This window comes from Corvus brachyrhynchos, unplaced genomic scaffold (assembly GCF_000691975.1).
Source record: "Corvus brachyrhynchos isolate BGI_N302 unplaced genomic scaffold, ASM69197v1 scaffold8, whole genome shotgun sequence".
Taxonomy (NCBI): domain Eukaryota; kingdom Metazoa; phylum Chordata; class Aves; order Passeriformes; family Corvidae; genus Corvus; species Corvus brachyrhynchos.
This window is the reverse complement of record NW_008240031.1, coordinates 2,066,963-2,080,885: the sequence shown is the minus strand read 5'-3', so window position 1 is coordinate 2,080,885 and position 13,923 is coordinate 2,066,963. Positions and strand designations below refer to the sequence as shown.

At 47.1% G+C, this 13,923-nt stretch overlaps 1 protein-coding gene across 1 annotated transcript; it reads right to left on the bottom strand.

Annotated features, from left to right (window-relative positions):
* Positions 1–999: 999 nt before the first annotated feature.
* HDHD2 (haloacid dehalogenase like hydrolase domain containing 2) lies at positions 1,000–12,561 on the bottom strand. Its single transcript, XM_008640925.2, has 6 exons — positions 12,409–12,561; positions 10,031–10,239; positions 7,655–7,739; positions 4,296–4,512; positions 3,482–3,545; positions 1,000–2,275 (listed from the first exon to the last, which is right to left on the bottom strand). Exons 1-6 carry the CDS (start codon positions 12,507–12,509, stop codon positions 2,172–2,174), a joined length of 780 nt encoding a protein of 259 aa, XP_008639147.1. The 5' UTR covers positions 12,510–12,561; the 3' UTR covers positions 1,000–2,171.
* Positions 12,562–13,923: the final 1,362 nt, after the last annotated feature.

Here is a 13,923-nt window from a genome sequence, read left to right as displayed (position 1 = left end):
GTTTGTCACTGATTTCAGTTGAGTTCAAAGCCTTGAAGTGTGTTATTTTCCTGTTAGTTTGCTGTATTTCCAAGGTGGGGAAAAAAAGGAATTAGAGGAAAACTGCAGAAAATCAGCAGATTTAGGGTAATTAACTAGAAACTTACTGGTTTGCAACTAGAAACCCACTGGTTTGCAGCCAGCCATAAAACAGAATGCCAGAATGGGTCAGGCTGGAATGGACCACAGGGGATCACATCTGGTGTCACCTCCCTGCTCCAGCAGGGCCATCCCAGAGCACAGGGCACAGGATTGTGTCCAGAGGGCTCTGGAATATCCCCAGGGAGGAGTCTCCACATCCTCTCTGTCTCTGTTCAGGGCTCAGGCCCTGCCCAGGGCAGCAGTTCTGCCTCCTGTGCAGGGGAATTGCTGGGCTCAGGCCCTGCCCGTTCCTCTGGTGCCACTGCCAGGCCCCGGAGCAGAGCCTGGGCCCTGAAGGTCCCTTTTAGTTCCAGCATCAGTCACACATTATTGGAAGTCTCCAAGGGAAGTACCTTCACAGGATTTTGCTGATACGTCACCCACCTCCTGCACCTGACTGACCCCAGGCCACTGACCTCCCTTACATCCTTCCAGCAGGTTCAGAACTGCTGGCACAAAAACCAGGTGTGTCAATTTATGCAGAACTGAAGCTGACAGTAGAAGGGCCCAGAGACACTATGTAAAGATGGCTTCTGTTCCTCAGAGGTCTCTTCTCCAGGGCAGAAAGTGACATGATGAGAGGAAACAACCTCAAGTTGCACCAGAGGAGGTTCAGCTTAAGATATTTGGAATTATTTCTTCCTGGAAAAGGTTGTCCATCCCTGTCCCAGCTGCCCAGGGCAGTGGTGGTGTCCCCATCCCTGAAGGGGTTTAGAAGCTGTGTGGATGTGGCACCTGGGGACATGGGGCAGTGGTGGCCTGGGCAGTGCTGGGGGAATGGTAGGACTCCATGATCTTAGACAACTTTTCCAGCCTAAATGATTCTGTGATTCTGTGATTTATTCTTGTGTTTCTACTGCAAAATCTCCTCCATCCGCCCATTGTGTTTCTGACAGAGACTGAATCTGAACGTCACAACCACCCACCAAGTGAGGCTGCAGAGACACTGTCACATGCAAGGAATTCATTCATCACCATGGTTTTGTTTAACAGGAACGAGCACGGCTCATTAACACAAAACTGTATTTTCAATAAGGTTAATACTCCAGTAATGCATAATTGCAACCTAATAATTTAACACACAGGAGCACTGTAAAACAACTGTAAAGGACTTTGATTATTACAGTTTGCAAATGGACCAGAAAAGCCATTTACCATCATTACAAAGTTGGTTCATATTGGGGGATGTAGTGCATAGGAAAAGCATTGCACACTACAGAATTAAATTTCCTTTTACAGCTCTGCTAACCAACTGTAAAAACTGGAATCTGTCCCCATGGCTTGTGAAGGATTTTTTCCATAACATTAAAAAGAAACAAAAAAATCCCCAACAACAGTGGAATTTTGCAACTGTAGCATTAATAGGACCCTGCTGAAGCCTAATTTTAAGAAGTCACAGTCTCTAAGGCATTTAATACCAGAGTTTTGTTTCTGTATCATTCTTTTTAATAACAGCATCTAATTAAAACATCTGTAAAATGCTGACAGTTTTTAATTTTATGTAAAATTTGAAAAGCAAATAACAGGATCTGCTCTAGTGAAAGACAGCCACAGTAGTTATTATTAATCAATGGTGATATTTCCATTTAAGAGTAACTTCTAAAAGTGGATAATCTCTACCTTTAAGGTAGAGCAGAGCAGAGCAGAGACACTCTGAAATCACTATAGGCCCACTGAGGCTCTCTTGGTGTTTGAGTTTTATTTACTTGAATGTTTTCAGTGCATGTTTTCAGTTCAACTGATTCTGCAGAAGGTGACACTTTCCAGACGGGGCTTTTCATCAGGTATTCTTTGAAAAGTGAAAATAAGAAAAACACTGCCACACCGTGTGTGTGACTGTGCCAGGCCCATACAGATCCCCTGCCCCTGACAGCCTGGGCAGGTTTCTGATGGATGCCACGCATGCATTGATCTTGGGACCTTAATTTTTGAAGCAAGAATGAGGAAAATGGTGTGAAACAGATGTTTCTTCAAGCTGGCTGTTCCCTTTCTTACAGCATCTGCTTCAGGATATGTTCCACTGCCTCTGGGAAATTCTCACAGGTTAAGTAGGGAGCTGGGTTGATTTTGTCTTCATCTGCTGGCCGATATTTACCTGTAACAGATTAACACAAAGATCCCTTTACCAAACTCCTCTGAGTAGCCTTCTTTTTTCCCCCTAAAAATTACAGCCTTGTTACAGCAGTACCAACCAGGAAAATGCCCATCTGGGCTTCTCCTGCAACAAACATCCCACAAGGCTTCCCTAACAAACCCTGAGCCCTACTGGAGATTCCTTCAGGGGCAAGTGTTACTTGCACTGGTTTACTCTGCAGTACTGGCAAATGTCCACATTGTAGGTTCTTAAAATGTCATTTTCACTTATACCTGGAATCACAGAATCCCAGAATGGTTTGGTTTGGAAGAGACCCTAAAGCTCATCCAGTTCCACCCCCTGCCATGGGCAGGAACACCTTCCACTATCCCAGGCTGCTCCAAGCCTCATGCAGTCTGGCCTTGGACACTGCCAGGGATCCAGGGGCAGCCCCAGCCGCCCCGGGGCCCCTGTGCCAGGGCCTCCCCACCCTCACAGAAAGAATTTCTTCCTAAAATCTCTAACCTGAATTTCCCATCTTTGATTTTGAACCAAATACTCCCTGTTCTATCACTACAATTCCTGATGAAGAGTGCATCTCCAAAGACTATTCTGAGGAGGAGGAGGAGGATTACTTCCCTCAATTTTCAGCATATCACGGCTGCATGAGCATGAGCAGCTGCCACCTCAAAGAGACCTTACCCAGTCCACGGGGCCATCAGCAACACTGAAAATACCTGCCAATCCCTCCAGGTTCCACTTTTATGCAAATCAAAACTAGATTTATAACAACCAGTGTAATTAATGAGGAATGTCACCAAACTCCTGTACAATCAGAGGTTACATTGCTGTGACTGATTTTGGCAATCTGAAGTGTGACAGTAACAGTTCTCTCTGCTCTGTGATTACTGCTCAGGATTTTTTGAGTCAGAGCAAAAATTCACACCTACAAGAGCAGCTGTCCCCAGCTACAACTTTGGTCACCCTGCCATCATCTGGGGGTGGGTCTGTGCTGTGCTCTAGCCCTGTTGTGACAATGTCCTGCTTGACAGGCTGCCTCTGCATCACCCCAGCAGGGATGTGGAAGGAGTGTCACACAGCACCACGGCTGTCACACAGCACCAGGGCTGGCCCCAGGGCTCAGAGTGTACCTTGACTTTTGGGCACAGGGTGAGATCACTGAAGGCACCACTGTCTCCTGAAACGACCGATCCATCGCATACTTACCCGTCCTTACCAAAATCCCACGCATGCCTGCCTGCTGGGCACCACCAACATCATCCCTGCAGTCCTGGGACACAGCAGGAGAGCAGTGGGTTAGCAGGGACAGACACTTCCATAACCTTTTCTGCTTTCCACATCACTTAAAAGCAGCAACACAGAGTCAGATCTTCCAGCTACCTGTTGGTCACACTGTCACAGGAGTGGTTTTCTATGTGCTCCCTGCCTGATCAAATAGCGACTGAAGAGAGGTAACCCCATAGATCACACACTAAATCCTGTGAACTTTCATGGAATCATTTAGGCTGGAAAGCCTATCTAAGATCATGGGAGTCCAACCATTCCCCCAGCACTGCCCAGGCCACTACTAGCCCATATCACCAGGGACCACATCCACACAGCTTTTAAACCCCTGCAGGGATGGGGACTCCAACACTGCCCTGGGCAGCTGCGCCAGTGCTCAAACTCCTATTTCATTAAGAATTTTTCTCTAATATCCCATCTAAACCTCCCCTGGCCCAGCCTGAGGCCGTTCCCTCTCCTCCTGTCCCTGTTCCCTGCGAGCAGAGCCCGACCCCCCCGGCTGCCCCCTCCTGTCAGGGACTTGTGCAGAGCCACAAGGTCCCCCCTGAGCCTCCTTTGCTCCAGCCTGAGCCCCTCAGCCCTCTCCTGGCGCTCCAGACCCTTCCCCAGCTCTGTTTTCTCTCTAGAAATGACAGTCCCATCCTTTGGAACCCTGCTGTGCAGGCCATGCACACCATGCAGGGCAGCACTGCACTGCCAGGCAGGTGAGGGCAGGGGGGGTTTTGTGCCCACATACATCTCCGATCATGACGGCCTCCTCGGGGGCACAGTCCGTGCCCCGCAGAGCCTCCAGGAAGAAGGTCTTCTCTGGCTTCCCCACCACGGTGGCTTTGGTGTCCGTCGCGTACTCCAGCCCTGTCACAAAAGGTCCAGGTCCCAGACACAGCCCCTCCTTCTTCTTGAAATACCTGGCTTTATGGATCGCTATGAGAGGTGCCCCGTCCAAAATCAACCTATAGAATGAATGAAGAAGAGAGTACAAAAATTATGTTAAAGAAATTATATTTACAGCTGAAGGCCTCACAGAATCCCAGAATGGTTTGGGTTGGAAGAGACCTTAAAGCTCAACCCATCTCCCTCCCTGCCATGGGCAGGGACACCTTCCACTGTCCCAGGTTGCTCCAAGCCCCGTCCAGCCTGGCCTTGGACACATCCAAGGGCAGCCACAGCTGCTCTGGGAAACCTGTGCCAGGGGCTCCCCACCCTCACAGGGAACAATTTTTTACAGGTAGAGGATGAATCATTTGGCCTTAACTTTGTATTTTAGCACTGAAGGAATTACAGTAACAGGTAACATAAAAAACCCCACAAAGCCATTTGATGCATTCCGGTCCCTCTGAATTCCCCAGTTGACCGTGGGAGTTTGAGCGGGCTCGCTTCCACAGAACCTGCACCTCATCTCTGATTCTCATATTTCTGTTATGTGCCCTGCAGATTTTCCTTACAGCAGACACAGCATCCCCCTGTCCTGCAGCAAAGGGAAGCTGTGTAGGTGCTGCACTAGAGGAACGCTCCTGGTCCACCAAGCACAGCAATATTATTGCTGTCCTCCCCTCCCAACAAGAGCCCTCCAGACAGCATCTGGGCTGCCAAAGCTTTTCCCTCTGATTTTACACTTTCTCCAGGTAATGCAGGTCATTCCAATCTTTATCACAACAGTGTAAAACACTGGCTGTTATTCTCAGAGCAGAAAGGAGGATTCATTTCCCCCTTAACCCCTGGTTAACAAAACCAAACCAAACCAAACCAAAGCCTTTAAGAAAAGAAACAAAGTCTTGCTTTGCCCCTGTTGTAAGAGGCTGGCTGAGGTGAGCTGGATTCTCTCTGGAGGATGTCTGCAGAGCAGCCTGGAAGCTCTGAGCAGGACATAAATGATATTTCATTTCACTTAATTATCACAAAACACTCCTATTGAATCAATGCATTCCAAAGCCAGCTGAACAAGAAGAGAGCTGGGTTGTGCTTCTGTGAGCAGCCAGACACGTTCACGATGGGAGGATGCCTCTAGGACACAGAAAAAATTAATCTGACAGCATCACCACAACCACTATGTTCAGCAGTTTGCAGGAGAGATCTCACCTGAGAGAATTCTTTTAAATGTGGCATCAAAATCCCGCATATACAGAAAGAGAAATTTAGTCTCAGTCATCTCAAGTGGTGCCTGGAGAATGGCCAGACTCTGTGTATCTCATTTTGGGACTCGTGTTGGGTTAGATTTACCCAAGTTAATGTTGGGTGTCAATGGAATACTTGCCTACGAGGTAATTAGTCAGCCTGGGCTCCTCACAGTCAGTGCAGAGGAAAAGGCACTCCTAGGGCACAGTTCAACTGTCCTATTTTAAGCACTATCGGGTAAAAAATGCTGTAAAGTGCCTCCCTTATCCCTCCAGAGCCCAGATCACCAGCACAGACACAGGAATCTGCACTGCAGATACCTGCATTTAATCAGATTCACCTCAAAGTTCTGCAATCCCGATGCAACTCCATTTTCAAGGCAAATCCCAAGTGACTTAATTATCTGAGTAATAAAGGAGAAGGAATAGGGTGAGGCTTGACAAGAAGAGAATGTGCCAGTGGTCAGTATTTCCATTGGGCCTAACAGAACCGATGCCAGCAAAAGTTTATCCCCTACAGAGGCCTGGGGGAAACACCCAGAACAAATCAGTGAGGTGTTACAGATCAGACAGAGCTCATCCTGAGTTTTTTTAAGTGTCCTGGTCTTCAGCCTGAAGCAAACAATGGGTATTATTCACCAACTAATATATTCAGGACAGAAATACCAGTCAATAAATGATGCAAGCACTGGGATACTCAATAGGTTAAGCACATGCAGTTGTGAAATCCCCTCATGATCCAAATCAAAACTCCAAAATCAATGCCTTTGGCAAGGTGCACTAACAAGGCGGACAGGCTCAGTTTGGGTCAACACCTGTTGCTGTAACACAGAACTGGCAGCAGATGAGGACAGCATCGGCCTCCTGCTCCAAGAAACCCCCCCAAGACACTGGTGGGCAGTAATTGATACTCCCTCTTCCAATGTTATGGGTATAAAGACAGACTAAGGTGTTTGAAATCAGGGTTTTCATCAGATTTCAAGGTGCAAAACTGTGTGGTAGCCACACCCTGTGAGCCAAGAGGAGGAAGGGCTAATCACACACATCACCAGGGCTACACTTAGCAAAAGGCTCACAGCCAGTGTCTTCAAGCTGAAGGCTTTTCAAGTAAAAATCAAGAGTGTGGAGTCAAGCCAGAACCAGAGAGAAGGACACATGGCTCTGCACACACTGTTGCAGCCTGGCTCATGGATGGTCACAGATGGAATTTATCTGATCTACCCCTTAGTGTAGAGACAAAAAAAGCTTTAGAAATAAAACAGTAGAGATCAGCTCCATAGTCCACCTGGTCCAACAGGTTGTGCTGGCCACTCCTGAACAAAAGATGCTTCAGAAGATATTGCTGGACATCCTGCATTAGGTAGGTAAGGAAAAATCCACCCTAAATACTGGATTTCCTTCCCTATAGCACTCAGGCTCTGAAGGCTGGGTTTTGAACACAGAATCTGCCTCTCCTCTGGGAGAAGAGGAAATGACCTCAAGCTGTGCCAGGGCAGGTTCAGGTTCAACATGAGGAGGAATTTCTCCATGGAAAGGGTGGTCAGGCATTGAAAGGAGTTTCCCAGGGAAGTGTTGGAGTCTCCATCCCTGGAGGTGTCCAAGGAAGGCCTGGATGTGCTCTGGGCTGGTGACAAGGTGGGGATCAGGTCTTGGAGGGCTTTTCCAACCCAAATAATTCTGTGATTTTGAGAATGCATCCCCACATCCCTGTTTTTGTGTATTTCCCCTGGATGCACTGCTAAATTTTCCCCCTCAGTGACAGCTGTGACTGTACTTCTGCAGTTTACTTAGACTGAAAGCTGTAAAAATGAGGTCTGGACTGCCTGAAGTTCATAGTGAAGAACCCAAATCCAATCAAGATTAGTGGCTGCCTCATACACTGTGTAATGTGTGACATTCCTACCACCCTTTCCTTCCCAGAAAGAGGAGAGAGCCCAGCACAAGCCAGCCCCCACTCAATCCCTGCCAGGGGCTGCCTTACCGAAAGGCTCTGTTCATCATCTCGTAGTGGAAGTGCTCAGGAGGCAGTGCCACCACCACTGCATTGGGGTTATCCATGCCAATCCCTGGGAAAACAGAACAAGACTCTGAGCAAACAGGATTTAATTCACACTGAGCAGCACACAGTCAGCAAAGTGCATTTAGTCAGTTTCAGTCAAAAACGAGCATTTTCCAACACAGACATGTCACAGAGACTGCTTTTGTGTCTTTTATAGATTAAGAAAGCATCTGTGGAGAAGCTTCTGGTCTATCCAGACTGTTCCATCCTCCAGTGTGAACAGGACTCTGGAGCTGGACAGTCTTAACAGCAGCTGTGGGATGATTCTGTCACTGCTCCCACTGAAATGCAGCAGGATACAAAAATCCCTCTTTTCGTTGAATGACTGCTTCCCAACTGAGAATCCCTCTCCACATATATTTATGTGCTTTGTAAGACAGTAAAGCAGGAATTCAAGTGAATCCCATGCAGCTTTTCTATTCCCTCTAATCACAGGAAACTCTGTTGTTCCACGCATCAGTCTGATTCCGACAACAAAGATGATATTGCAGCATGGCCCAGAAGCTGTTACCCTAGATTAATCTGGGCTTTTCTGGAAGGTCTTTTTACAGTGAGGATTAGTGCCCTTGGGAACAGCTCCACTGCAGTCCCACCCTGGGACAGAACCAAGAGTGGAAGCAGAGCAGCACCAACAGGAGGGTTTTATTAATGACACGTTATCAGCTGCAGCCTGCACTCACTGGGGATTTTGTTCCACGTTCAAACACACCCTCTCCACCTTCCCCAGGACAACCAGAGCTCCTGGCTGGCTCTGCTGGCTGAGGTCTCCTGCTGCACATCCCTCAGCTGGCTCAGCCAGCAAAGCATCCACCCAAAGATGCCACAGTGTATTTGTGTCACCACCTAGAAGCATCCGAGTCCTTTAACCAGGAAAGGATTCCATTCATCCATCCCTGACCAACTTTAATAGAGAGATTAGCCAAGAACAGCTCAATAGCAGCCATTAACAGGAATTTAAAGCACTCTCCACTGTACTTAAATGTTCCAAGAGCAGCACTGAGGAAATGTGAGCCAAGCCCCTTGTAGCAAAAACAAAACAAACAACCCACTCCAGACCCAAGCAATACAGATAATGCACCGATGTGCCCCCATGATACCTCTGTCTGTGCCATCTCTTACAAAATTAGCAGCAGCTCCCGCAAAACTGATGAAAAGATCCCAAAACCATAGAGATTAAGCTGACTTAAATGTTCTCAGCAAATGAGCTGCTGCCTCTGCTGTTTCTCACCCAGGAAAGCCTTCCTGGGAGCACAAATACAGAATGTGGCTGGGGGCACATTTCACTGGATACGATGTTAGGCAGAACAGATTATCAGGTTCCACTGCTCTCACAGAGGCTTTTCTCCTGAACACTGACCTCCCTGAAGACTTCTGACCAGACAATGGCACCAAAATTTAACAGGAAATTCCTGGATCCTGGCAAGATTAGAACCTTCTTAAATTACGCAGCCAGAATATTTCAGTTTGTAAGGCAAGGGGCAGGGACGAGTGGCAGGTCACCCATACTGCTGCTGCCTTGACTTTCAATAAAAAATTTTGAGTATATGATACACAGTTTTCAACTCTGAGTATGTTAAAAACGTGGGTATCTTTGCTATTCTTAATGTCCAAGTGAGAACACATCATTTTCTACTCCCCTTGTTGCTGAGGGAGGGAAATGGGAGCATCTGAAAGCAAAGCAGGTTTTAACCAGGCCTTTAGGGATGACAATTTAGAGGAGCCAGGGTGATGATGAACCTTCTGTCACCAGTGAAAGTATCCAAGTTCGTGGGGTGAAACGTAAACGTTCAATATAAGATAAGCAACAATAACAGCCTGGAGATTTTGCATTTAATAATAATCTATTAAGAGAGAAACAGCCTGCTGTGTGTGCCTATGCACTGTTTTTTCAGCTCTTTATGAGTAAAATTTCTGTCTGAAGTCAGGAATTGCACAAATTGACACATCTTTACTATAAAAAAAAAAAATCAGCACTGGTAGGTCCAGTAAAGCTCCAGTGACCTGGTGATAACTATTACTTCCTTTTTCACACTGGAAATTAGTGGCAAGTATTGAGTTTTACATGAATTCCTGACTATTTGAAGGCCTTGGCTGCCATTTCCACTGCTCCTCAAGAAGATGTAACTTCAAGCTGTTTGATCTTTGATTTAAAATGAAGGAAGGACCTTTATGACCCTGCAGAATTCCACATTTCAGGCTCCACCATGGCTAGCGGTCTGTCTGTGACCGAGAGCACAACGTTTCCTCAGCTGTTCATTAGTTGTTGTTCGCTAATTAGTTGTCTCCTGAGCACCTCACCTGTGAAATCAGGCAGGGCCTTATCGTCCACCAGGAGCAGGGGCCGCACCTGGTGCTGCTCCAGGAGGTTCCTGGCTGCTGTCAGGGAGGTGAAGATCTCGTGTTCCGCAATGTCGAACCCCAGCCCCGTCAGCCTCTCCAGCAGGTCCCTCTTGCTCTCCTTGGTGGTGTTGGTCACAAACCGGACGGTCACCGGGGCACTGCGCAGCCTGGCGTGGACAGAGGGGGAAACTGGACACAGGCTCCTCCTGTTCTCACATCTGTGCTTCTCTCTGGGGCTAAAAACTGACCTAAAGGCTGCAGGTGACCACACAGAACACTGGCACCACACAAAAACTTCTGTGATGTGGAACAGACAGCAAGAATTACACCTGCCAGACCAAGGCAAGTCATCCTTCCCTCCTCTCCCCCATCTACCACAAAGATTCCTGAGGAAAACATGATTCCAACTCCCTCTTCACAGCAGCAGCAAGCACATCTACGATAACTAATTTGAAAAGTGTTTTTATTCAAAATGCACAATAAATAAGGCCAGTCCCACCTTCTGGATCAACATAAGCAAACAAAAGAAGCTTGTTGCTGAATTAATATACTGAACTCCACTGCTGGGTAAGTTTCCCAGCAGCTGTGGTTCGTTCAGGATGCTCCAGGAGCCTGTGTTACCTTGGTGGTGGTTTTATATCAGCTTCTGCAGCCATTTCCCCCTTTCCTGAGGAACACCAGTATCACATAAAACCACGTTATTGCCCTGTGCTGACAGAAAATGCTACCAAACAATCAAATAATTTTAAGTGACAGTTTCAACAGCATTCCCTTTAATTATTCCCCCACCATCACTTTCTCTGTTGCTATAGAAACAAACACTGGCATCAGGACTGTGTGGAGAACATCAGAATAAAGTTGGAGACTTGCTTGCACCTGCCACTTCCTTCTACTGTTTACCTCTTGTTTTACACTGACCCTCCACAGGTATGAGCTGGTAAAAAAGCCCCCTGGTTGATAATAAAATAAAAATTAATATGCTTTTTCCCTATGGGCCTCAATAAGGATCTATGAATGCAGTAACCCTAAAATAGGCATCACTCCATTTGTTCCCTAAGTAAGCTGCATGCCAACCATTCCAGCTTCTTTTCAGGAAGGACAGGGACATGGATTGGCAGTAAAAGCACAGGATAATAATTTTTTTCAAACCTCTGAGCTAAAAGACCTGGCTGCTCTCTGACACCTGCCCTCCATACCTGTGACAACACACAGATATTATATGGATTTTCAAGAGCGTTGACTCTCACCTGGCACAAGCTGTCCCTGCAGCAGGAAACACAGTGCAGTGAGTGGAAGGGCAATGAGTGAGAACCCAATGTTTCAGCAGTTTTTACTTCCTTGCAATTTTACATCTTTAGGATATAATCATTTCCACAGCATTACCTGTGGAAAATGCAGCTTCCTAATCCCTCTGTGAACTTTTCCTCTGAGCAACAGTCCAGCTGTATGAAACCCCCTTAGCAGCCCACACAGCTCCAGTAGAGAGTTCAGTTCTGCTCCTATATCCTGATTAATCTTTAGTGTCCCAGAATCTCAAGGTGTCCTCCTTCATTCACACCATGATAATATGATCTATCACTTTGGGATTTTTCTTTGTCCATTGCAAGGTATCTTCTCCAGGAAAACACTACAAATATTCCTGGGGTTGTGTGTCCTATTTCACCACTGACTTGGTTGGAATAAATCACTTTGCTGTGCCTTGGTCTCTTTAGGCACCCTTTCACCACAAGAGAAAGCGTTAACTGCCCTGTTTATTAATGTGCCAAAGTTCCTACAAAAGATGGGCTGTATTACCAAATGCTTCTCAAACTAAAAAAAAAAATAAGGTTGTTTACCTAGCAGAAAGAAACTTTGAAAACAGTAATAACAAAGAAAAGCTTTGTCTGAAGGAAACGAGAACTCTGCAGAGGTTGCCTTGCCCACTAGACCAAGCTTTTCTGTTATCCCGTTTTATCTCAGCACAGATCTAAAAGCCCTGACAGACGATCAGGTTCCTGTAGTTAAACAAAGACCCAAAGACCAGCTCAGCTGAACTGATTTTGAGGTAATTCACCCGAACTCAACTTCGGCTGTCTCACATGTGAACCAGTGAAGACACTTTGAATATTGGTGGTTTTATGTCTAGAAAAGGCTTAGAAAACACAGAAAGAGGCACTGAGGAAAACAGCAGAACTCAGGTGACACCAATAGCTGCACTCTTCGCTGCGTTCTCCTGGCATAAACACAGGTTAAAGGATTTGGCAGCGTGTTTGCTCCAGGCCTGCTCACCCAACCCCTTTGTGCAAACAGCACCGACACAACCTCCCAGAGGAAACCTAAAAAAGAGGGAAACTTGCCTTTTGAGAGCCTCCTGCGCACCCGGCACGGCTGAGTCCTCGACGTGGAGGGTGCCACTGAGATCCACCAGCACAGCCTTCAGCGCGCGCCGCGCCGACATCGCGCCCTGGGACAAGCAAAGGGGACTCAGGGACAACACCCAGGGGCTCCCAAAGCACCTCGCAGGTGCCAAGCACCACTCACAGTATGAAATGGGCCCCTCTAGATGGGGGGATAATAGGCAGCATTTAAAAAAAAGAAAAATACGTAATTAATGGGGTGGTGTTTTTTCCCCCAAAGACTCTGTCTGTGGAAATCAGGTGCTGTTTGTTCTTTAAGTGCATCAAAACAAACAAATAAAAAATTCTCTGAGTGACTCAAGGGTGTTGGGGAGAGGGTCATTAGGTCTGGGATTGCTGGCTCAAGGGCTCAGCAAGAATATTTCAGCAAGTGACACCAACAGTGAAAATAAAGACACTGTGGTCTGGCTGTAAAGCTCAAAATGCTCTGCCAAAGTGGGTATTGTTGATTTTATTTTTGTAAGCAAGACCTGGGGTGATCCAGCCCCCACCACAGCCACTCTGAGGCTACTCAGTGGTGACACTGAGGAAATTGAAGATTTTTAGCCTGGAAGCTCTCAGGGCTCACAGATATCCAGCAACCTCGAAGGGGACAGCCTGGCAGTTCTTCTGGGTCCACAAGACTCAACCCAAAATAAAAGCCAGCATTTGAAAGGTGAAGGCACCAGGGAAGGAACAGAGAGGTGATGTTTGAGTCACCTGGCTGAAGATCTGTCTCCAGAAACAAACACTTCCCCTCACATGTGCCACAAGTGCTGCATTTTGCTCCACGAGCAAGTCTGAGGAGCTGTTTCTCAGAAAATGTCCAATACAGCTTCAATACAGCAAGATTTTCTCCTGTTCATTGGACACCAACCATCTGAAAAGGCTGAGAGAATTTGGATTGTTCAGCCTGGAAAAGATTTGGGGTGACCTAACTGTGGCCTGCCAGTACCTGAAGGAGCTGTTAGGAACGATGGAGAGGGACTTGGAACAAGGCATGGAGGGACAGCACAAGGAGGAATGGCTTCCCAGTGCCAGAGGGCAGGGAAGGAATTGCTGTCTGTGAGGGTGGGGAGGCCCTGGTACAGGGTGCCCAGAGCAGCTGTGGCTGCCCCTGGATCCCTGGCAGTGTCCAAGGCCAGACTGCATGAGGCTTGGAGCAGCCTGGGATAGTGGAAGGTGTCCCTGCCCATGGCAGGGGGTGGAACGGGATGGGCTTTAAGGTCCCTTTCAGTCCAAACCATTCCAGGATCTGCCAACCCTACAAGTGACCACAATTTTGTGTTCAGCTGGTTTGGTTACAGGCAACACGTAGCACGCTTGTACTTTTAAAAAGCAAACAGAGGAGTCAACAGCACGACTAGAATCTGCCCTAATAAATTTATGTCAGTTTTATAAATGGTCACATGAGCCTGATGTCTCAGGTACGTGACACACACACACAAAAGGAAACTCTGAGATTCCACTACTATT

What these genes read in the sequence shown, in the direction of transcription:
- HDHD2 (XM_008640925.2), bottom strand. Translation starts at nt 12,509, where the DNA reads ATGTCGGCGCGGCGCGCGCTGAAGGCTGTGCTGGTGGATCTCAGTGGC. An exon ending in GGCCCTGCCTGATTTCACAG is followed by an intron (nt 7,740 to 10,030) that starts GTGAGGTGCTCA and finishes CTGTTTTCCCAG; the next exon opens with GGATTGGCATGGATAACCCC. An exon ending in AGGCCGTCATGATCGGAGAT is followed by an intron (nt 3,546 to 4,295) that starts GTATGTGGGCAC and finishes GCTGTGTCCCAG; the next exon opens with GACTGCAGGGATGATGTTGG.